At 41.8% G+C, this 25,008-nt stretch overlaps 1 protein-coding gene across 3 annotated transcripts in view; it reads left to right on the plus strand.

Moving 5' to 3' along the window:
- Positions 1 to 7,311, plus strand: part of NUFIP1 (nuclear FMR1 interacting protein 1) — a 51,049-nt gene extending 43,738 nt beyond the window's left edge. For 2 of the 3 annotated variants that reach the window (XM_059684681.1, XM_059684680.1), the window contains 2 exons: positions 4,907 to 5,133; positions 7,014 to 7,311. In XM_059684681.1, the coding sequence (XP_059540664.1) occupies positions 4,907 to 5,133; positions 7,014 to 7,020 (234 nt within the window). In that variant the 3' untranslated portion in view covers positions 7,021 to 7,311. Of the gene's footprint in view, positions 1 to 4,906; positions 5,134 to 7,013 lie in introns of those variants that run through there. The other variant, XR_009451339.1, reaches the window with a different exon arrangement.
- Positions 7,312 to 25,008: the final 17,697 nt, after the last annotated feature.

A 25,008-nucleotide genomic window follows, 5' to 3' on the forward strand; every position in this document is an offset into this window, starting at 1 on the left:
TCGATTTTCCCATTGAATTTCTTAATAGTACTCCTTCTGGAATGCCATGTCATAAACTAAAATTGAAAGTAGGTGCAATCATCATGCTACTGAGAAATCCTAATAGTAAATAGGGTCTTCATAATGGTCCTAGATTTATTATCAAAAGATTGTGACCTAACATAATTGAAGCTGAAGTATTTAACAGGATCTGTGGAAGGAGAGGTTGTTCTGATTCCAAGAATTGATTTTTTTCCATCTGACACTGGCCTCCCTTTTAAATTAATTCAAAGACAGTTTCCCGTGATGCCAGCATTTGCGATGACTATTAATAAATCACAAGGACAAACTCTAGACAGAGTAAGAATATTCCTACCTGAACCCGTTTTTGGACATGGTCAGTTATATGTTGCTTTCTCTTGAGTTCGAAGAGCATGTGATGTTAAAGTTGTAAATACTTCATCACAAGGGAAATTAGTCAAGCACTCTGAAAGTGTTTTTACTCCTAATGTGGTTTACAGGGAAATATTAGAATAAATTCAATCAATTTATTAGTCATTGTTTTTATATCATGTTTTTGTTCTTATATCATGTTAAAATATTAAAATATTTCTTCTAATTAATGTCCTTTCAATGTTCACGAATCCGTGCACCGGCCACTAGTATTAAAATATTGCCCTTGCCAGTTTTGCTCAGTGGAAAGAGCATCAGCCTGCAGAACAAAGGGTCCTGGGTTCGATTCCGGTCATGGGCATGTACCTTTGTTGCAGGCTCCTCCCCGACCTGGGACCTGGTCAGGGCTCATGCAGGAGGCAATCAATCAATGTGCTTCTCTCACATAGATGTTTCTCTCTGTCTTTCCCTTTCTCTTCCATTCCTCTAAAAATCAGTGGAAAAAATAGCCTTGGGTGAGGATTAACAAAAACAAACAAACAATAAATAAAGGTGATTAAATGTTTTAAAAAAATGACACTAAGCTGGGAAATGTGGATCTTGAGAAAAATATAAATGGTTCCAATTTCTCATTCTTTAACAGCAAATTGACAATATAGCTCTGATTCATTTGACTTCTGTACTCCTGGATTGGGAGAGCAGCACTTGAAAGGGCAAGGAATAATAGAAAGTAATGCCCTCGTTTTTCTTTTGCCTTTATTATTCCCATAATTTTGAACTCTGTGAACCACTTTGAATTCTTAGCTCCATTCTTTTATGTTTATATTTGTCTTTTTCCCCCTTCATCACTTTGAGGCACATCAAAACTACTATCATCATGACAAATTATTTTATAGTGCTTACTCTGTATCAGGCCCTATTTTATGTGCTTTACTCATTTAATTATTTCCATATCCTTATGAAGAACATGCCATTGTTTATGAGGAAATTTAGGAAGAGTTAAGTAACTTGACCCAAAATCACATAGTAAGTGCTAGTTTTGTGACATTTCCCTGCATGTATATTGACACTCTGTTATTAGCTGTTACTGTTCCATGTTCTTTTTTTTTGTTTTGTTCCATGTTCTTGATACATTTATTTCTTTATCATTATGAACTGTCCCTCTTTATCCCAGGTGACAGTCTGTCCCTGTTCTGAATTCTCCTTTGACTGATATTGATATAGTTTTCTTATGATTGGTATATACTTGTTATCTTCTATGCTTTTACTTTTAACCTGTGACTTTTATGGGCAGTCCTCACTTTGCACTGTTCTTTGGTAACTGAGATTTAATCTCAGTTCAAATTGTGTAAAGCAAGGATTTAAAGGTTTTTTTTTTTTTTTTAATTAAATCTTTATTGTTCAGATTATTACATTTGTTCCTTTTTTTTCCCCCCCATAACTCCCCTCCTCCCAGTTCCCGCCCCACCCTCCGCCCTCACTCCCCACCCACTGTCCTCATCCATAGGTGCACGATTTTTGTCCAGTCTCTTCCCACATCTCCCACACCCCTTTCCCCCCCAAGAATAGTCAGTCCATTCCCTTTCTATGTCCCTGATTCTATTATAATCAACAGTTCATTCTGTTCATCAGATTATTTATTCACTTGATTCTTAGATTCACTTGTTGATAGATGCATATTTGTTGTTCATAATTTGTATCTTTACCTTTTTCTTCCTCTTCCTCTTCTTAAAGGATACCTTTCAGCATTTCATATAATCCTGGTTTGGTGGTGATGAACTCCTTTAGCTTTTCCTTATCTGTGAAGCTCTTTATCTGACCTTCAATTCTGAATGATAGCTTTGCTGGATAAAGTAATCTTGGTTGTAGGTTCTTGGTATTCATCACTTTGAATATTTCTTGCCACTCCCTTCTGGCCTGCAAAGTTTCTGTTGAGAAATCAGCTGACAGTCGTATGGGTATTCCCTTGTAGGTAACTGAGTTTCTTTCTCTTGCTGTTTTTAAGATTCTCTCTTTATCTTTTGCTCTTGGCATTTTAATTATGATGTGTCTTGGTGTGGTCCTCTTTGGATTCCTTTTGTTTGGGGTTCTCCGAGCTTCTTGGATCTGTAAGTCCATTTCTTTCACCAGGTGGGGGAAGTTTTCTGTCATTATTTCTTCAAATAGGTTTTCAATATCTTGCTCTCTCTCATCTTCTGGCACCCCTATAATTCTGATGTTGGTACGCTTGAAGCTGTCCCAGAGGCTCCTTACACTATCCTCGCATTTTTGGATTCTTTTTTCATTTTGCTTTTCCGGTTGGATGTTTTTTGCTTCCTCGCATTTCAAATCATTGACTTGATTCTTGCGCTCCTCTGATCTGCTGTCGGGCGTCTGTATAATATTCGTTATTTCAGTCTGTGTGTGCTTAATTTCTAGTTGGTTCCCCAATATAAGATCGAGGGTCTTATTAGTTTTCGTGTAGATCTCATTAAGTTTATCGGCAGCTTCTAAACAGTTCTTGAGAGACCTTAAAAGTGTGGTTCTGAACTCTATTTCTTCCATTGACAATTTTGTCCTGTTTCTTTGTCTCTGCATTTTGTTATGCTTCCTTGGTGCACCCCCTAGTGGTCTTTGTTCGCAGTCTTATAGATAAATCTTGATTGTTGTAGCTAATTCCAGGGAGGGTTTGACCTCCAGGCCAAGTGGCTATGAGAATCAGCTGTGTCAGCAGTGAGAGAACTTCTGTCCTCTAGGGAGGTGCTAATCTAGCCTTTGCCTGAGGCTATCCGGCAAATGCCTGTGTGCAGGGCTTGGGCGGGGCGGGTCGCACAGGATCAACAGGGTGGGCCGGAGAGAGAAGTTATGGTGGCTCTCAGTCCTGTCCCCAGGGGCTCTGCCTCTCTGAGTCCCAGCACCCGCTGCAAAGCTCGGAGAGAAAGCTGCACTCCTCTGACCGAAGCCAGTCCCGCTTCTCCCGTTTGAGTCTGGGTCGCTAAAGACTCGCCCGGATCTGGTGCTCAGAGTCTGCGACTCCCTCCCGATTGAAAACAACAACCGCGCCCTCCGCCGCCAGCCCGCTCCGCGCACTCCGCACCTCAGAATTTGACTTCAGCACTGCGCCTCCTCTGAGTGTCCGTATGCGTTTCTCTTTCCTCCTAGTTGTAGGACTTCCACTCAGCCAGCGTTCCTGTGGTTCTGGGTGATGTCCCTTCCGTTTTTTGGTTTCACTTTTGAAGTAGTTGTTCAAAGCAGCAAACTCCGGCGTTAACCTATGCCGCCATCTTGGTTCTCCGGATTTAAAGGTTTTTGTTTGTTTGTTTTTTTGTAGACATCATGTAGTTCTTTTTCCCCCCCTCTCAGTCTGATCTTAACCTTTTAACTACAGTGTTAAAACTATTTACATATATTGTAATAGTTGATATGGTTTGTTTATTTTTGTCTCATCTCACAGGTCTTTTGTTTGTTTTGTTGTTGCTGTTGTTAATCCTCACCCGAGGATATTCCTCCATTGATTTTTTTAGAGAGAGTGGAAGGGAAGGGAAGGGACAGAGAGAGAAACATTGATTGGTTGCCTCCCACACATGCCCCCATCAGGGCTGGGGATTGAGCCTGCAACCAAGGCATGTGACCTTGATCAGAATTAAACCCAGGATCCTTCAGTCCACAGGCCCATGCTCTATCCACTGAGCCAAACCAGCTAGGGCTGTTTCACCTGTTTTCTTTTCTTTTCCTGCCTTTAGATTAATTCTATATTTTTAGGCCAGTGCAAATGTTGGTTTATTAGATATATTCCTTTGTTTTCTTTAATAAGAGTTGGTCTAGAGTTTATAATATGCAACTTTAACTTATCACAGTTTACTTTCAGATGATGTTATAGCATTTCACATATAATTTAAGAAATTTGTAGCAATACTAGAGGCCTGGTGCATGAACTTGTGCACGGGTGGGGTCCAGCTGGTCCTTGCTGATTGGGCCGGCTGGTGGGAGGGGCCGTGGGCAGTTGGCCGGCCGGCCTTGCCCGCTGGTTGAACTCCTGGTCAAGGGGGCAATTTGCATATTAGCCTTTTATTATATAGAATATTTACACTTTTCTCTTCCCTTCTTTTGTGTTATTGTTATCATAGATTTTATCTCTACAGATGTTATAAACCCCACCTACATTGTTACTATTTTTGCTTTATATTATCATTATATTTAAAAAGAATTTTCAAACAAGAAAACAATGTATTTTGTATTTATTCACACGTATTGACTGTTTCTGGCACTCTTCATTCTTCATTTGTGTAGATCCAACTTTCAATCTTGTATTATTTCTTTCATAGGGATCACTTTCTTTAATTCTTTGTGGTAATCTCCTCAAGTCTTGGCAGTTATAATTCCCAATTTTTAAAAAGTATTATAATACATAGTAAATGCCTAGTTCTAATTAATAATTAGGCAGTATTGTGGCTGGGAGAAGTTATTATGGTTTTTGTTGTTGTTGTTGTTGTTACCTTTCAGAAGGATAACCTGTGTTTTTGTTTTTAATCTGTGTGGTTTTTATCGCATTTAGAAACTCCCATTAAGACCGAAGCAGATGTTCTGGCGGAAGACCAGGTTCTTCATAGTGATACTCCTAAGGGACCAAATCAAGATGTTAAACCAACTGTTAGAAATTCCTCAGAAGCCAGAAGCCAAAAGAAAAGTTTCAAAAAGACAAACCCTAAGAGGAAGAAAGATTGCCACAATTATCATGCTTTATTTGAACCAAGAACACATCATCCATATCTCCTGGAAATGGTAAATGATTTTTCTTTTTTCCCCCTCTTTATTTCCCCCCATCACCATTTATCCCTGCTATGGGTCTTCCATCTCCACCCACCCCTAGACCCCCCACATTCACTACACTGTGGCTCATGTCCGTGAGTTATTTCTCTCTCTCTCTCTCTCTCTCGTTTTTGGTTAATCCTCACTCGAGGATATTTTCCCATTTATTTTTAGAGAGAGTGGAAGGGAGGGGGAGAGACAGAGAGAGAGAAACATAGATATGTGAGAGAGAGATGTCATTTGGTTGCCTCCTACACGCACCCACCCGGGTCGAGGATTGAGCCTGTAACCGAGGTATGTACCCCTGACCAGAATCGAACCCACGACCCTCCAGTCTGCAGGCTGACACTCTATCTACTGAGCCAAACCAGCTAGGGCTCTTTCTTTTCCCCAGCCCCATTCCCCCTCCCCCCTTTTTATTTGCTTAATCCTACAATTTTCAAAACTGCTTAAAATAAAAGAATCTAGGTTTAACTGATTGGTTACAAAATGTGTATTGAGGTATACTGACACATAGTTTTCACTGAAAGCACAGCTAAATACACTGGCAGACTGAAAGGAGAAAAGGTTTTTTTGTTTTGTTTTGTTTTGTTTTAATCTTCACCCAAGGATATTTTTCCATTGATTTGAGTGAAAGAAAGAAAGAGAGGGAGAAAGAAAGAAACAAACAAACATTGATGTGAGAAAGAAACATCTATTGGTTGCCTCCTATAGGCACCCTGATCTGGAATCCAACCCACAACCTAGGCTTGTGCCCTAAGTGGGAATTGAACTTGCAACCTTATGCTGTACGAGATGATGTTCCAACCAACTGAGCCACTCAGCCAGGGTGAGAAAAGGAAACATTTGTGCATGATTGGCTTTATTCTCAGTGTGGTATGCTAAAAAAATCTATTGTCTTTTTTCAAATTATAAAGAGGAAGCAATACATCTTTTGATTCTAAGTAATGGACATGAAACTATTCAAAGATCCAAGGCTTTCATGTATAAGAGTGATAGAAATAGAAATATTCCTAAATTTTTTAATGGAGTTATAAAACTGTTGACATTCTGTGAAAATTCTGTTTGGTTTTGCCTTGTCAGATAAGTGCTTGTGCTGTAGCTAAAGTGTTCTGTGGCTACACTCCATGAGGGTTACTGTAGACACAGTTGCTTCTGATTAAATGGCTCTGAAATGAGCACTCTGTTTTGTAAATTTCAGTGCTATGTAAAGTAAATTGTATTTTAAAATGTTTGCCTAATAGGAGCAAATTAAATCATTTTTCCACTGAAAGTTCCTTATGTGAGGTTTTCAAACTACATTAAGGACATCAGAAAATAAGTTGAGGTCACTTTTATCTTTTTGACAAATTACATATGACTCCTTGGTTATGTACTTATTCTAAATACCAGGGATTTTTAGCTTTCTTTTAATTACAATAAGCACAAAAATGGGAAGTTATAAAAGTCCAGGAATATTGGGATTTTTAACTATTAGATTAGTATTATTACTATCTTTACTATATCTACTTACCAATTTGTATACTGTTTATAGATTTGAGTTTGGTAGGATCCTGTTTAATATGATTTTTATATTAAAGAATTGCAGGCTTTTAAACCTATTTTTTTGTCCTTTGTCAGATACTCCTAGGGAAGAACCCAAATGTTAACATTTATGCTGTTTAAAAAGCTAGATAGTCTTGGTATAAATTAAGAGGAAATGTTCTTTCATTCTTTTTTAGCAAATAATTAGTAAGTATAATGTACATCTTTATTCTGTGTTTTCATATGGGGAAGGCACACATAATACTTTAGATTATATTTCTTGGATATATTTTACTTACTAGCTAATCTCTGTATTTATTGTTTTTTAGCTTTTAGCTCCAGACATTCGACATGAAAGAAATGTGATTTTGCAGTGTGTTCGGTACATCATCAAAAAAGACTTTTTTGGACTTAATAATAATTCTATGAAAACTGAAGATGTATAGGTGTCTGATGTTTCAGCACTCATAATTGAAGCATTTAAAATAGTGCCATGTTCAAGTTAGTGGAGGAAAACTTCTTTTTAAACTGGATTAGTCATTGAATTGTAAGCTTCATATGATACTGTGTTGGATTTTTGATTCTTTTCTTTGAATCTGTGTAAATAAATACACAACTGATTTTTAATATAGTGTCTTCTGTATTGTTATTGAACATAACTGCTGGCAGAATTATCTTTATTTGTATATATTGTATGTATTGCTGTCATGAATGAAAATCTGCTCTTGGACCAGTTAAGAATTGAGGATATTGGTGTAGTAGTAAAGAATAAAGCTTTAAAAATGCTAATTCATCTGGGCAAAGCTGTATGTTAGAGAGAGAGATAGTTATTTTGTTTTTAATGCAGGAGAGAAGTATCATTCTTTAACTGTAGGAGGAGGAATATTTTTAAAATAAACCAGGTTAAATTAATGTAATAGAAAGTCTTGAGATTTAAATTTTTAGTTTATTTCAAAGAACATTTTGAAATTCACCTATTGCTACTACTTAAGTAGCTCAAATATTGAATGTTTGAAATAGTAATATTGATATGGCCTCTGTGTATATTTAGATTCAGTTAAAGTGCTTGTTTTGGTATGGTTCAGAATTGGACCTTTTTAAATTTCCTCATGAAAAAGTATGTTAAGTATAATACTTGAAGAGGTTCAAATAGTTTCTTATAGCAGAAACAGTTTATGAAATAGTTACCTCAGTTTTAGGTTTAGTTAAAATTTACCCTATGAAGATAGTTTATTGAATATTTTTAAAATGTTTTAAATAAAAGTTCCTGAGATCTTTTTGTTCTCTATAATACAGAGACTTTGATTTTATGTTCTAGTCACCTGTGCTTGCTAGAGTTAGAGCTCTACCCTTTTGACAAATAGCTAAGGGGAGCTAGGTTTTTAAAAATTAGTCTGTTTTTGGAGGAGAAACCAAGATGGCGGCGTAGGTTAACGCAGGAGATCGCTGCCTCGAACAACCACTTCAGAGATATAACTAAAGGACAGAACGGACATCATCCAAAACCACAGGAAGGCTGGCTGAGTGGAAATTCTACAACTAGGAGGAAAGAGAATATCATACCCAGACTCAGAGGAGCCGCAGTGCTGAAGTGAAATACTCAGGTGCGGAGTGCGCGCGCGGAGCGGGCTGGTGGCGGAGGGCGCGGTTGTTGTTTTCAATCGGGAGGGAGTTTCAGACTCTGAGCTCCAGATCTGGGCGAGTCTCTGGGGAGCAAGACTCAAACGGGAGAAGCGGGACTGTCTGGCTTCGGTCGGAACTCGAAGGCAGCTTTCTCTCCGAGGTTTGCAGCCATTGCTGGGACTCTGAGAGGCAGAGCCCCTGGGGAAGGAACTGAGAGCAGCCATAACTGCTCGCTCTGGCCCTCCCTGTAGATCCCTGGGGACCCGCCCCGCCCAAGCCCTGCGCAGAACCATTTGCCGGATAGCCTCAGGCAAAGGCTAGATTAGCACTGCCCTAGAGATCCAGCACAGAAGCCCTCCCACTGCAGACCCAGCGGACTCTCATAGCCAGTTAGCCTGGAGGTCAACTCACCCCCGGTATTGCCGACATCAATCAAGGCTTAAAGGCAACAAGACTGCACACAAAGACCACTAGGGGGTGTACCAAGAAAGCATAAAAAATGCGGAGACAAAGAAACAGGACAAAACTGTCAATGGAGGATATTGAGTTCAGAACCACACTTTTAAGGTCTCTTAAGAACTGTCTAGAAGCTGCCGATAAACTTAGTAAGGCCCTCGAAAAGACTGGTGAGACCGCCGATAAATGTTGTGAGATCCTCAAGAAATCTAATGAGACCCTCGATGTTATATTGGGGAACCAACTAGAAATTAAGCATACACGGACTGAAATAACGAATATTATACAGACTCCCGACAGCAGACCAGAGGAGCACAAGAATCAAGTCAATGATTTGAAATGCGAGGAAGCAAAAAACACCCAATGGGAAAAGCAAAATGAAAAAAGAATCCAAAAATGCGAGAATAGTGTAAGGAGCCTCTGGGACAGCTTCAAGCGTACCAACATCAGAATTATAGGGGTGCCAGAAGATGAGAGAGAGCAAGATATTGAAAACCTATTTGAAGAAATAATGACAGAAAACTTCCCCCACCTGGTGAAAGAAATGGACTTACAGGTCCAAGAAGCGCGGAGAACCCCAAACAAAAGGAATCCAAAGAGGACCACACCAAGACACATCATCATTAAAATGCCAAGAGCAAAAGACAAAGAGAGAATCTTAAAAGCAGCAAGAGAAAGAAACCCAGTTACCTACAAGGGAATACCCATACGACTGTCAGCTGATTTCTCAACAGAAACTTTGCAGGCCAGAAGGGAATGGCAAGAAATATTCAAAGTGATGAATACCAAGAACCTACAACCACGATTACTTTATCCAGCAAAGCTATCATTCAGAATTGAAGGTCAGATAAAGAGCTTCACAGATAACGAAAAGCTAAAGGAGTTCATCACCACCAAACCAGGATTATATGAAATGCTGAAAGGTATCCTTTAAGAAGAGGAAGAGGAAGAAAAAGGTAAAGATACAAATTATGAACAACAAATATGCATCTATCAACAAGTGAATCTAAGAATCAAGTGAATAAATAATCTGATGAACAGAATGAACTGGTGATTATAATAGAATCAGGAACATAGAAAGGGAATGGACTGACTATTCTTGGGGGGGGAAAGGGGTGTGGTAGATTCGGGAAGAGACTGGACAAAAATCGTGCACCTATGGATGAGGACAGTGGGTGGGGAGTGAGGGCGGAGGGTGGGGCGGGAACTGAGAGGAGGGGAGTTATGGGGGGGGGGGGAAAGAGGAACAAATGTAATAATCTGAACAATAAAGATTAAAAAAAAAAATTAGTCTGTTTTTATAGCTGAAAAATTAATTTTACCTGACATTGTAATTATCGAAGTCCATGGGCCTTGCTTGCAAGAAGGAAGGCAGGAAAGCTGATAACAGCTCTCAGCCCTCTTGTTGCTCCTCTAAGTCTTAAGATCCTGCCTGAATCGTGGAACACCTGTCGTGTGGCACCGTGGCATCGTAGACCTGAGGTTAAAATTCATGTGTAGATCAGTTTCCCAACCTTGTAACCACCACCCAGATTTTTTTATTCTGTTTCTCCAGTGAGCCCCATATTTTGGAAAGTATCTGTCCAATACATTAATTCAGTTAATATAATACTGTTGAATGTTTACCTGTGCCACCACTGTGCACAGATTAAACATATAAAAATGAATAAAGCCTTGCCTGACTTTAGGAATTCAGTTTAACTTTTATATTATTCAAAGATGTTATTCCTAACCCAATTCACCTCGTTAGGATGAAGTAACCAATATTATAAATTGAGCTGATATTCTAAAATATGAGTCAGTCTGCAGTTTATCGCTAGTTAGCATGCAAATTCCATGGGCCTTGAATACATAAATGACTTCAGCCTCCTAGGCTACTGTCGTGGACCGCCGTATCTCCAGAGATATTAACTAACAATCATTGCTGTGTGACAGGGGGCGGGGCCCCAACCTCCCTATCCACCCTGCTCTGTGCCTGATAGGGGGGAGCTCCCCCCCCCCCACGGGCCCTGCTCTGTGTGTGACGGGGTAGAGCCATAACCTCCCCATCAGCCCTGCCCTGAGTGTGAGAGTGGCGGCACCCCAACCCCCTGATCTGCCCTGCTCTGTGGGTGATAGAGGGCAGCACCCCAACCCCCTGATGGGCCCTGCTCTGTGCGTGACAGGGTACAGAGCCCCAACCCCCCTGATGGGCCCTGCTCTGTGTGTGACAGGGGGTTGCTCCACAACCTCCCCATCGACCCTGCCTTGAGTGTGACAGGGGGCGGCGCCCCAACTCCCCAATCAGCCCTGCTCTGAGCCCGACCAGGGGCTGCACCTAGGGATTGGGCCTGCCCTCTGCCACCCGGGAGCAGGCCTAAGCCAGCAGGTCGTTATCTCCCGAGGGGTCCTAGACTGCGAGAGGGCACAGGCCAGGCTGAGGGACCCCCCCTCCCCCCCCCCCCCCGAGTGCACAAATTTTTGTGCACCGGGCCTCTAGTACTCATATAAATTGTTCTGCAATTTTTTTCACTTAACAATGTCATAAATATTTGTACATGTGTGTATATAAATATATTTGTATGTATGCATGTTTGTATACATATGCTTTCACTTTTTAAATCATTCCCTTATGGGAAAATTCATTTCCAATTCTTCTCTAATGTTAATGACACTCACTACAGTGAACACTGCTCTGTGTGTGTCTGTGTCCATGTATGTGTGCACCAATGGAAAGAGTCTTAGGTTCAAAGGTCAAATGGCCTTTAAAAGGCTATATCAAATTACATTCTTATTTAAAATGTTTTAAAGGAAGGAGGTCAAGATGGCAGTGTATGTAAATAAAGGATTGGCCTCCTCCCATAGCCACATCAAAATTACAGTTAAACTACAGAACAACCATCATTCAGAACTGCCTGATATCTAGCTGAATGGAAGTCCTACAACTAAAGAATTAAAGGAGAAGCCACAATGAAACTGGTAGGAAGGACGGAGGCATAGACCTTGCTGGTCTAACACCCACGTATGGCATTTTTTTTAAATCAGGAGGGATATCTTGGCTGCTGATATCACCCATGAGGAGCACTGGGATGTAGACCCACACCAGACCCCTCAGCCCAGGGTTCCATGCCAGAAAGAGAAGTCCCCATAACTTTGGGCTATAAAAACCAGCGGGGATTGTGGCCAGGGGGATTGAGGGATATGGAAGGTTGCTGAAGTCCCAGGCAGTTCCTCTTAAAGGGCCGGCACATGGACTTACTCAGATTTACTCCCTCTTTCTCCAGTGCTGGAGCAGCAGCTTGAAAGGATCCAGGTACATATGGGGAGGAACTAAATTGTCTGGTATCAGGGCAAGAACTGGGGGCACCTTTCTCCCAGACAAAGCTGCTGGCAGAGGTCATTGTTCCTTTGCTGAGACCTCCCTGCCACAGAGCCACGGGCAGTCGCCATATCTGAGTCTCTATCAACCTAGCCCACACTGTTCACCCCACCTTGGTGATTCCCTGAGACCTGACCCACCCAATTTGCAGTCCCACCCAAGCTGGTTGCAGTGGCTTTTCCATATGAATGGCCTGTCCTGGCTCAGGCTTCAAACTTTCCTAATATCTCTCAAACAAGTAGCAGCTGGCTTCAGCATGCCCCATACCTCTCAATAAGTGTCCCCAGGCCTGGCACTAGCAGCAGCCTGCCTTGGTTCACAGTTTGGCCTCTCTTGGGCATCTCCAAGCCCAATACAAGTAGAAGCCATTTGCAAATTGCTCTGTACCTTGTGCCAGGTGGCCCCAGGCAGGGCACAGGCAGTAGCTGACTTTGCACCTCCCAGGAGGCCCCAGAGCCAGTGCACTCAGTGGTCAGCTTCAGACCCCCCCATGCCAGATTACAACCCTACAACATCCATAAGTGACACACTCAAGGGGTGGACTTGGTGAGCACCAAAGCTCCACTGAAGAAAGTCCTGCCACATAGAGGCATTTCCTCCATAGCAGCTCTTTTACTGTAGATGCAGCTGATCCTCACAGCCAATTGGCCTGGGGGTCAATCCCTCCGAGTGATGCCAATAGCAACCAAGGTTCAAACACAACAGGGGCGCACCTAGAGTGCTCAGCTCAGGTGACCGGGGAGGCTGAACCACTGGGCCCTGAAGGACACCTACTACACAAGGCTACTCTACCAATTCCAGGAGACATAGCAGCTCTACCCAATACATAGAAACAAACCCAAGGAAGCAGCCAAAATGTGGAGACAAACATGTCACAAATGAAAAAAAAACCAGAAGAAATCTCCAGATAAAGAACTAAATGAAATGGAAGCAAGCAAACTACTAGACACAGAGTTCAAAGCAATGGTTATAAGGGTGCTCAAGGAACTTAGTGAGAACTTAAGGAACTTAGAACTTCAAGGAACTTAGTGAGAACATCAAAGACATAAAAAAGGACCAGTCAGAAATAAAGGATACACTAACTGAAATGAAGAATAATTTGCAGGGAGAAATAGTAGAGTAAAGGATGCTGAGAATCAAATCAGCAATTTGGAATATGAGGAAGCAAAAGTCATCCAATCAGAAGAGCAAAAAGAAAACAGGATTCAAAAATATGAAGATAGTATAAGGAGCCTCTGAGACAACTTCAAGTGTATCAACATTCACATCATGGGGGTGCTGGAAGAGAGGGAGCAAGATATTGAAAACCTATTTGAAAAAATAATGACAGAAAACTTTCCTTACCTGGTGAAAGAAATAGACATACAAGTCCAGGAAACACAGGAAGTCCCAAACAAGATGAACCTAAAGAGGCCCACACCAAAACACATCATAATTAAAATGCCAAAGGTGAAAGACAAAGAGAGAATCTTAAAAGCAGCAAGAGAAAAGCAGTTAGTTACCTGCAAGGGAGCGCCAAATGACTGTCAGCTGATTTCTGAACAGAAACTTTGCAGGCCAGAAGGGAGTGGCAAGAAATATTCAAAGTGATGAAAAGCAAGGATCTACAACCAAGATTACTCAATAATTTAGAAAAGCAATAATTTAGAATTGAAGGTCAAAGAGCTTCGCAGACAAGAAAAAGCTAAAGGAGTTAATCACCACAGACCAGTATTACATGAAATGTTAAAGGGTCTGCTTTAAGAAGAAGACAGAGAAAAAATATGAACAATGAAATAGCAATAAATACATATCTAAACAATTGGATCTAAAAGTAAAAGTCAACGGACAAGGAATCTAATGAACAAAATAAACACATGAATAAAATAGAATCAGAGGCATGGAAACATGGAACAGATTGACCAATCTCAGAGGGAAGGGGGAGGGGGGCAGGAAGAGATTAACCCAAAACTTACATGCATATATGCATTACCCATGGACACAGTATTACAGGTGCCCCCGCCTCCATATAATAGTGTAGTGAAGGCCTGGGGTGGGGTAGGATCTGGGTAGAAAAGGGTAATGGGGGGGGGGCGGGTGTAGAAAGAGGAGGGACATCTGTAATACTCTTACCAATAAAGATTTTTTAAAATAAAATTTAAAAATAGTGTTTAACAAACTGTATTGAGGCTAGAAATAAGGAAAGTGGATTATTTCAAGCCCTTTCAATGTCACCTTAGAGCAGTGGTTCTCAAAAGTGTGGTTCAGGAATCTATGAGAAATTGAAACTATTTCATAATTCCAAGACAATTATTTGCCCTTTTCACTTTTCTTTCTTTTATGAATGTATAGTGGTTTTCCAAAGGCTTGATGTGTAATGCTGTCATTACTTTGACAGCTTATGGGAAGTGTGCTTGGCTGTTGTGTTTTCTAGAATTTTCTAAGGTGGTAGGTTGAGGATATAGAAATATGAGTTTTTAGAGGTTAACTCAAGTTGTTCTCAGTACTTTTGCTGTACTCTTACAAGCTATCTTTGGTTATCCCAGCTATAGACTATGTATAACTTCTCTAATTGTCATCAAGAAGTTATATTTGAAATCCCAATGATTTGTAAGACTTTAATGCCACTGAGCTCACAAATTTTTTAAAATATGTTTTTATTGAGTTTAGAGAGAGAGGAAGGGAGAGGGATAATGAGAGAGATACATCATCAATTGGCTGCCTCCTGCATGCCTCCTACTGGGGATTGAACCCACCACCTGGGCATGTGGCCTGAGCAGGAATCAAACCAGTCACCTCTTGGTTCATGGATCGACACTCAACCACTGAGCCACACCAGTCAGGCTCACTAAGTTTTTTGTATTAGAAAATAGAGATTTGAAAAAATGTTATTCATGTTAATATATAAATGGTTTTATTTTTAAATAAATTAATGTTTAAATTTTATTTTAATTTTTAATGCTGTGAATATTAAAGGATGTAACCCATGTAAACAAAAGCTTTTGGAGCTCCTTAATTTTTAAGAGTGTGAAGGAGTCCTGAAACCAAAGTGTTTGGGAAACCACTGTACGAGAGCATTGTCTAACAAACTATCTAATGGCTAACTGACACTTTTTGTTTGTAATTGATTGGGGCCCAGACTCTGCAAAGCTAGATGTTAATTTATACAATATTGATAAGCTGTAAATGATTTTTATTTGGTAGAGTGACATATTTTTCTCTAGGAGAAAGGAGGTTACAGTTGTTTAGCCTTGTAGGATATTAACCATTTTAGCATCTGACTGTGTAATCTTATTCCAACATTCTTTTCTGGTATCTTTTTTGTCATTTTTAGGGGTCTCTTGTTAATAAGTTAAATAAATATTTTGACCTGTGCTTACTGTGTTATGTTTCCAACTTTTTGAAAATTATTCTTTGACAAGTACATGAGAATTTATTTTTACCCATGCTCTTTACCAATGCATTACAAATGTTCTTACTGGTTTTGCTGATGCATAAGTAAAAGTAAGCATTTCCTCAAAGTTCAACTGGGGCTCACTATTCAGGTGCCTGAGGAGGATGTGAGAGGATAAGAAGAACTAGGCTTCACTTTCCAGACCCCACACAACATTGGTTAGGGCAGTTGCCAGTCAGAGCCCCCAGTCCAGAGCAGTAGTAGAGGGATCCCTAGGTTTGGACCTTTCAAATGTAACCTGGTTATATTGAGATGACATTATTGAGAGACAAGAATATCTGAAAATAGCAAATACGGTAATTTTGTCCTCTGTCAGGTGAAAGAACGGCCTTTTCCCTGACACCAGTGAGACTAATTTTTTGTGGTGTTTTTTGTGTCTGTACGAATTGTCTATTCTAATCCTTTCTTTATTTTCCTATTTGCTTGTCTTCCTTCTAGGTTTTGTGCTCTATAAAAGGGTCTCTCCATTATTATTATGCAATTTTACAGTTAGTAGTTTCTTTTTAATATGTTCAGGAGCAGAGTTATATAATTAAGGCTCTTTTCCATTTTCCTAAAACTATTGAAATTGCTTCCTTGTCTTATTGGAATGGTAGCAGAAGTCACTTCAGAAATTCTGATTTTACATAATCAAAGATTGCTGTCCGGAACTGCTAAACTGTCTTAAGATAACCAATAATAGGGGTCTTTTTAAAAAAATGTTACAAGGACCACTCATTTTTTTGTCCCTTCTCACTGGGACTGTGGCCTTTGAGGGACATAAGTCATATATCCTTATCTTGCTTTACCTATAGTAGACCGGTCAATATTATTTAGAGATAAGCTGCATAAATCCCAGGGTGGGAAAAATTCTAAAGTGGAAAAATTCTTGAAAATGCTGTTGTTTGAAGATGAACCTAGGATAATAGCTATTCTTTCAGCTCTGGAAATATTTCCTGTTTTTTTGTTTTTAGACATAATATTGTCTTAATTCCTCCCATATTTATTTGTATGTCTACTTAAAACAATGCTGAATCACTATGATAGAAAATAGATTTCCTTGCAAAAGCAGGAAAAAGAAAAATTCTGATTTAGATGTATATTGTTATAACAAGGCTTCTTGCTTTTCTTTTGGATATTTTGAAATTTGGGGACATTTTCAAGAACAGGTATATAGAGTGCAACTAAAATATCAAGGTTTGATTTTGATCTCATAGAGTTTTTTGGTGGACACGATGATATGAGACTGAGATAAAGAGACTTTCACAAAAAAAATCAAATCTGTGAAAGACAATGTTTTAAAATTGAAGAGCTGAGAAGAAAGAAGATATCAATCAAATTATGTATTGATTCTGGCTTGTAGAGCCTGTCGTACTTATTACTCTTAATTACCTGGCAAGAAAAATTGGTATTTGAAAATTGATTGCTCATTGTGTCGGACACTGTATTACACTGATGTAGACCAGTGGCTCCCAAATGAGGCTGATCATCTGAATATAGGTTCCTACACTGAGATTCTTATTTTTGTAGATTTTTGGGTGTAGCACAGGAATATTTTTAACAAGTTCCACCAGACATTTTGGGAACCACTGGTGTAGTCCCTTGTATGAGCAGTAGAAACCCTAGCGCTTGTTAAAATACAGACTACCAGGCTCCATCTCCCACCTTTCTCACCGTAGGTCTTGGGTGGGGCCTGAGAACTTGCAGCTCATTCCCAGGAGATGCTGCTGCTGGGGCCCAGGGACCACAGTGAGTGCCACTGACACAGACCATCCCCAAGACTCCACAGACCCAGACGCGCCGCCCTCAACGAAGAAACAACAAACTGAATTCCATGACAAGGTCTTCAGCTTCTGTGGCTCAAGCCTTTGTACTTCTTTGTCCTGTTCTACTTTGTGGCTTTCCTCCTTTGGAGTGAGCATGAATGGATGGACCTCTGTCCCCATGGAACGTTTTGAGTGGAAAGAAGACCATAGTTGCTGCCGAGGGTGGCTTGGTAGCATATGAAAATGGCTGAGCAGTGTGGGATGTAGGCTAACATCCCCATTCTTTGACCCTGGTTTTATTGTGACCTGGGGCAAGTTGCCTACTCTTTCTGTGCTCTAGCCATGGAGCTCCAGCCGTGGTTCCTTGCCACGCTTCCTCCTGCCAAGAGGCCTTGCTGGTCTCATGCCTGGAAAGCTCTCCCGCTTTCCCTAATGCCTCGTTATTGCTTGCTTACACTTGGGTCACTATCCATCATCACTTCCTCGGGAAAGGCTTGCCTGACTCCCTAACTAGGTCAGGTCCCCTTTTATGCACAGTCAGCACCATGTACCTGCCTTCTCAGCATTGTCACAGTTGCAGTTTTATATTTACGCGTGTGATCATTTAATTTGTCTCTCTCCACTAGACTGTATGCTCTTGGATTTACAGTGTAAAGAAACCTTATCATTTCACGTTTTCTATTGTGCTCCAGCCACAAGCGCAGTGCGGGGCACATAGTAAGAAGAGGTGGCGGTGAATAGGATCACATTACAGAGTGGGAAGGGAGGGGCAGGGGCGGCATTCCCAACTTGGACTTTCATCAGTCAGAGTCCAATCTGGAGACAGAAACCACACACATATTTTAACAGGGAACTTAATATAGAAGACTGTTAGCTAGGAATTAGGGAAGAGAAAAGGCAAAGAGGGTACTCAAGTGTCAGAGAGGTTAGAATGATAGGAAACAGCAATCACACCTAAGGCTGGGGGAACAAAATAGGAGGCTGGGGGTTTTGAAACTTAGAAGCTTGGAGCAGGGCTGGCTCGGCTGATCCTGGTTCCTCAGGAACTTAATGGGGAGACGGGGAGCTGGCATTCAGACCTTTAATGGGGAGATGCTGGCCAGTTAGCACTGGCGTCTCTGAGCGGGCAGGGGAGGTGGTGATCAGTTGCATCTGGAAGCGGTGGAAGCAATTGCTGCTGCTATCATGAAGTGTTGTGTGGCCATGGTGACACTCTTGGGAACAGAAAGCAAACAGCCTCCCAGTCTCCTTCTAGTGCCCGCTGTTGGCAGAGCCAAACAGGGACCAGCTGGCGAAGGGAACATGCTGAGGATAGAAATAACCAGTTTAGGATTTTTAAAAGCCTGTTTGACTCGAGTTTAGAAAGTGGGAGGAGGAAATAATTCATTACCTGGGGAGCAGTTGGGTAGTTGTCTGAGTCTCCAACATTAACTTGAACTTTAGTTTCTTTCTTTAGGTCAGGGAAAGGAGCAGCCATGGCAGCTGACTTGGAGTCATGTGTTTATGGGCAATTACCTGGCCTATTTTGTGGGGTATGCTGGATGGATGCAGGAAGAAACAGGTTCATAAGATCCAGGGAGAGAGACCCATTGGCAACTTTATTAGATTGCATACACTTTTATGGGCTTCTCATAGAGCTTGTGAAAATTCCTATGATTTTGTCCCACACCCTGATAATGACTGATATCTTTTAAGAGATACACCACCACAGATATTTGATTATATCTCACCCGTAATTTCTGGTTCACATGACTTCACTGTATATGAGCTGATTTGTAAAGCATGATGCCGAGGAGAAGTAGTATTTTTTATTTGTATCCTTTCTGATCTTTGGCTGAGGTCCAGGGAGGTGATGGGTCTCTGTACCAAGGGAGGATTTCAGAGGAGAGATAGAACAGAGAGCAAAAGCTCAGAGCTTACAAAATTAACAGAGAAGTTTTATACATCTGAGATTTGGTGTTTACAAATAATGGCCCTCCTGACCATTCCTTTGGAAGCCAGAATTTGGACCGAGAAAAATTGGACAAATATCTTAGTGGAGAGCACTAGTCCAGGTATTGCTGCTGTCTTAAAACAGCAGTGACTGACTTTGACATATAAGTATTTGAAAGTTTTATAGTGAACATTGTTCAAAATCCATTTGTTTTATTTATTTTATTATTTTATTTTATTTTGCAGAGATATTGTTGAGGGGCTCCTGGGCACAGACTCATCTTTCTCCCCCACATGGAACTGTCCTCACTAATGAGTTTGGGATTCACCCTGAGATTCCAGGTGTCTCAAGCCTGTGTACCTTTTGGTAGTTCTTTGAAGGAAGGTGGGCATTTTTTCGTTTTAGGTAGTTGGTGTTTGGGTCGTATTGATAAGGACAGCACATAGACCTGGACATTTTGGAGCTGATTCTAGTAGTGGAGCCAGAGGTCAAAAAGGAAAAGAAAACTGGGAAATTTAAAATTTGAAGGTAAGAGTATAGTTTGGACAAATTGTTGCTGGAATGGGAACCGAGGGTCTGCCTAGGGCCAACCAGTAGTGTGTGGGTTCTTGACTTTGTGCAGAAAAACGTTCACCATAGGAGTGCAGGTGGATTTCAGAGGACGTTTATTAAAGCTGGGGACAGTGGAACAAGAGAGGGCTGGGAAATAAGCCGTGGCTGGGCTGCTTTGGCTCGCTAAGAAGCCAGAGGAAAGGGGACCTCGGGACAGGCTCAGGGTTTTGCCCGGAATGGACTGCCACTTCCCGCTGCTGCCCCATTAGAGACCCTCAGAGTTTAGGAGATGCGTGCCTGTGGGCGAAGAAGGGGCAGAGCCGGGGAGGAGGGGAGGGCACGGCCTTGGGAAGAAGAGCTCACTAAAATCCATTTATTTTCATTGAATGGAACCTCGTTACAGCCTGGAACTGGAAATTGGATGAAAGCTCATGCCACATTAGGCTTTCATGGTGGGTAATAAGGTCCGAGGTGTTTCAGACATCATCTAAATCTAGGCGAGGGACGCTGCCTTTATTACATGTACCCAGTTTATTTTGTGGTTCTGATTGTGAAACTGAAAGGCCTGTTTTGTTCTAAATATTGCCATGTGGCTTTTAGTTTAATAGTTATCATAAGCAAACACTAATTAAATCAGTATATGGATAAGATATGTATATATAATAATTTTATTGCTGCTCAAACAAAGCTTGGAAACTTACTTTCCAAACAGTGGGCATACCCATTTTCAAAATGCTTTTACTGTGTTTCTAAATTTAAAAAGATCCAGGCTGGTGTGGCTCAGTGGTTGCGCAGTGACCTATGAACCAGGAGGTCATGGTTCCTGGACAGGGCACATGCCTGGGTTGCAGGCTCGATCCCCAGTAGGGAACATGCAGGAGGTAGCCAATTGATGATTCTCTCATCACTGATGTTTCTATCTCTCTCTCCCTTTCCCTTCCTCTCTGAAATCAATACAAAAATATATATTAAAAACAAACAAACAAATAAATACAAAGAGGGCCTGAGGTGAGAAAGATACCACCTGAGGTTAAACAGGTCAGCTGAAACTCTTCTAACTGGGTGACTGGACTTGCTCTCCACTGGGCTAATGTAGCTGGAGTTATCAATCATCAGAACCATGTTCTGAGAAGATTAAAAATGGTGGCAGAGTAGGAGGATCTGCATGGACATGCTCCCAGGAACAATCTGGAATTATAGCTGAAATAGGGAAAGGCTTCCTGAATAATCAATGGAAAACTCACAGGAAAGAACCCTGATACCCAAGGACAGAAGGTGGAGACCCCACAGAGACTGGTAGAAGGGGCAGAGGTGCAAAAGGGCTGGCCAGGCACCCACAGATGGCAACTGAAATCCCGGAGAGATATCTCAGCTGTGTGTGGAAGTGGTGGGGGAGGGGAGGAGGTGCCACTGAGAACTCTGGGATCTGATCCCGAAGCTGGGCTCCCCAGCAGAGAGCACCAAACTGTGGAAGATACCCATATAACATCTAGCTGTGAAAAGCAGCGGGGTGCTGTCTGCCAGGGAGTGGAGCTGAAAGTTCAGGAACCCTCTTAAAGGGCCAATGCACAAAAATTCCCGGTGGAGCCATCTACCTAGTGCTCTGGCAGAGGGAGGGTGAAGTGGACTGGAACTGTGAGAGCAGAACCCAGGATTGGGGACTTAGGGGACAGAGCTCAGAAGGCAGACACCCCAAGTTTCCTGGGCTGAGTCATTCCCTCACACAGTGGAGGACATCTTTCCCACACAGTCATTTGCCTTACCTGGGAGGAAGATAGTTGACACACTCTATTGGAAAACACCTTGCCCTGAGGCCACTTAAGAGATTAAAAGTAACAATTAGTTTCCAGGTAACAATTAGTTTTCCACCCTGTTGAAAAAAAACTCTCACTACACCTGAGGATGACTGCCTGGGGGTGATTCAAGTCAGAATCCTATTATCTGTAGGCAGAGGTGGTCTCTGGAGGCTTTGAGTTTTTGCCTGATCCAATTAGTCAGAAACAGTCTTTAACACTCTTCTGCACTAGAGATTGAGAGGCATAGAGGATCTACCTAATACATAATTGCTGGGGTCCAGCCCCAGCAGGTCCAGGGATCCCCAAAGGTGTGGACGGAGTTGTGAAGAAGGAATGACATGGAGGCAGCGTTCAGGTGATCATCATAGCCAGGTTCTCTAGCCAAGTTCTGGTCAGGATCTCCAGGGAAGTTCTGGTTAGGATCTCCAGCCAGGTTCTGTGTCCATGTTCTCTTGCTAGGTTCCCCAGCCAGGTTCTCCAGGTTCTCCAGCCAGGTTCTGTAGCCATGTTCCCTCGCTAGGTTCTCCAGCCAGGTTCAGTCACCAGGTTCTAGTCAGGTTCTCTTGCCATGTTCTATCCAGGTTCTGTAGCCAGGTTCTGTCTCTAGGTTCTTCAGCCAGTTTCTGTTCAGGATCTTTTGCCATGTTCTCTCCAGCAAAGTTCTTCTGTCTCTAGGTTCTGTGTAGGTTCTGTGTCTAGGTTCTGTGTCCTGTTGTCTTGTTACATCTGTATTTATACCAGTTGATTCCAATCCTATCAATCTCTATTCCAAAGATTAGGGCATTTCTTATCTCCATTCCAGGGAGTAAAGATTATGTAGCTTAAGCATGATTGTTCGTAGTTAAAGTGATTAATTACCCACCTGGCACTTAGTTAAGGGGTTTTATTCCCTCCCTAACTTCGGGGGAAAATCCCTACCTGGGGAAACAACCTTTCTCAGAGAGGAGACCTTGGTTAAAACACATAGAAATGGAAGCTACTCTCAGCCAAGTCTGAGGACTCTGAGTAAATCAGCAAAAGAAACTTTCATTTACCAGAAACTCACTTATTTCGTCAAATCGAAAGACTTACTTACAGGAGCCTGGAAGGGACCTGATGTACTTTTAACCTGGGGGAGAGGAGATGCTTGTATATTTCCACAGGACGCAGACTCACCTGTGTGGATTCCAGACCATCTAATCCAGCTGTGGGCAAACTACGGCCCGCGGGCCGGATCCGGCCCGTTTGAAATGAATAAAACTATTGAAAAAAAAAAAGACCGTACCCTTTTATGTAATGATGTTTACTTTGAATTTATATTAGTTCACACAAACACTCCATCCATGCTTTTGTTCTGGCCCTCCGGTCCAGTTTAAGAACCCATTGTGGCCCTCGAGTCAAAAAGTTTGCCCACCCCTAATCCAACTTTATGTCACACCACCCTCCATCTCCGCCTCATCCTCCTCTTCCCCGGTATTATCCATATCGGCCGACCAAGAGGGCACAGCTGACTCCTCCCCAGACACTGACACCACCATCAAGCACAGCCCTGATGGACCCTTTGATGCAGCCCTTCAACTCGCTGACACTTCAGGAAGCCCGTCGCCAGTGACTCCGCCCACTAGCCAGACCAACAAAGACAATCAAACCAACAACTTGAGGACAGCTGAAATCCCTTGACTGAAGAGGCCGGCAACCTTCTACAGGAACGGGGCTCCTTGTGCGCTCCACCCACTATGTTTATAGCTATGCTCACTGCCATTGCTTGCCAGTCTTCTTCTGAGTCTTAAACGGCCCAATCTGAGAGGTGGCCACTGATTTGCATGCGCTATCATTTAAAAAATAAAAAAGGGGGAATTTGCTGGAAGCTGGTCCATCCTTGCTGCTTGACACAGTCGCTGCAGGAAAGAAACATCTGCACAGCATATGTTTCAAGGGACCTGGCGTATATGGCATACTGTTCTTAATATGTTTGCTCCCCTTAGCGCTGTGTGTTTTAACCAAGGTCACCTCTCTGAGAAAGGTTGTTTCCCCAGGTAGGGATTTTTCCCTGAAGTTAGGGAGGGGATAAAATCCCTTAACTAAGTGCCAGGCGGGTAGTTAATCATTTTAACTACAAACAATCACGCTTAAGCTACATAATCTTTACTCCCTGGAATGGAGATAAGAAACGCCCTAACCTTTGGAATAGAGATTGATAGGATTGGAATCAACTGGTATAAATACAGATGTAACAAGACAACAGGACACAGAGCCTAGAGACAGAACCTAGCAAGAGAACATGGCAAAAGATCCTGGACAGAACCTGGCTGGAGAACCTAGCGAGGGAACATGGCTACAGAACCTGGCTGGAGAACCTGGAGAACCTGGCTGGGGAACCTAGCAAGAGAACATGGACACAGAACCTGGCTGGAGATCCTAACCAGAACTTCGCTGGAGATCCAGACCAGAACTTGGCTGGAGATCCTGGCTAGGCTGCTGATCAACTGAACGCTGTCTCTGTGTCATTCCTTCTTCGCCGACTCCGTCCACACCTTTGGGGACCCCTGGACCTGCTGGGGTTGGACCCCAGCACATAATCATAAACCCAAACAGACAACCAAAATGAGGAGACAAAGAAACGACCCCCAAATGAAATAACTAGCGAATTCTCCAGAAGAAATACATGAAGCAGAGATAAGAAATTTACCTGAAACAGAGTTCAGAGTAATGGTGTAAAAATGCTCAACAGTATGAAAAAAGATATAGTAACTATGAAAAAAGAACAGTCTGAGATAAAGAATGACATAACACAAATAACACATTGGAAGGAATACATAGCAGATTAGGTGAAGCTGAGGATAGAATCACTGAATTAAAAGACAGAGTTGAAGATATCACTCAATTAGAGAACCAAAAAGAAAAAACAATGTAAAAACAGGAAGACAGCTTAAGGGAGCTGTAGGACAAGGTGAAATGTAACAATATTAGAATAGCAGGTGTGCCTGAAGAGGCAGAAAGGGAGAATGGAATAAAGAAGGTGTTTGAAGAAATAATGGTAGAAAACTTCCCTAATCTGGTAAAGAAAAAAGTCACACAAGTTCAGGGCCTCCTGAACAGACAAGAAGAACCCAAATAGACCCACGCCCAGACACATCATAATTAAAAATGCCAAAAATTAAAGACAAAGAGAGAATCTCAAAGGCAGCAAGAGGAAAGAAAACTGTTGCCTACAACAGAGTTCCCATAAGGCTGATACCTGATTTCTCATAAAAAAAAACTCTACAGGCCAGAAGGGAATGGCATGAAGTATTCAAGGCAATGGAAAGCAAGGATCTGAGACCAAGATTACTATGTCCAGAAAGGCTATTATTCAAAATAGACAGTCAAATAAAGAGTTTCCCATACAAAAAAAAAGGCTAAAGGAGTTTATCACCACCAAGCCAGCGATACAAGAAATGCTAAAGGAA

Source organism: Myotis daubentonii, chromosome 2 (assembly GCF_963259705.1).
Source record: "Myotis daubentonii chromosome 2, mMyoDau2.1, whole genome shotgun sequence".
In the NCBI taxonomy this organism is placed as follows: domain Eukaryota; kingdom Metazoa; phylum Chordata; class Mammalia; order Chiroptera; family Vespertilionidae; genus Myotis; species Myotis daubentonii.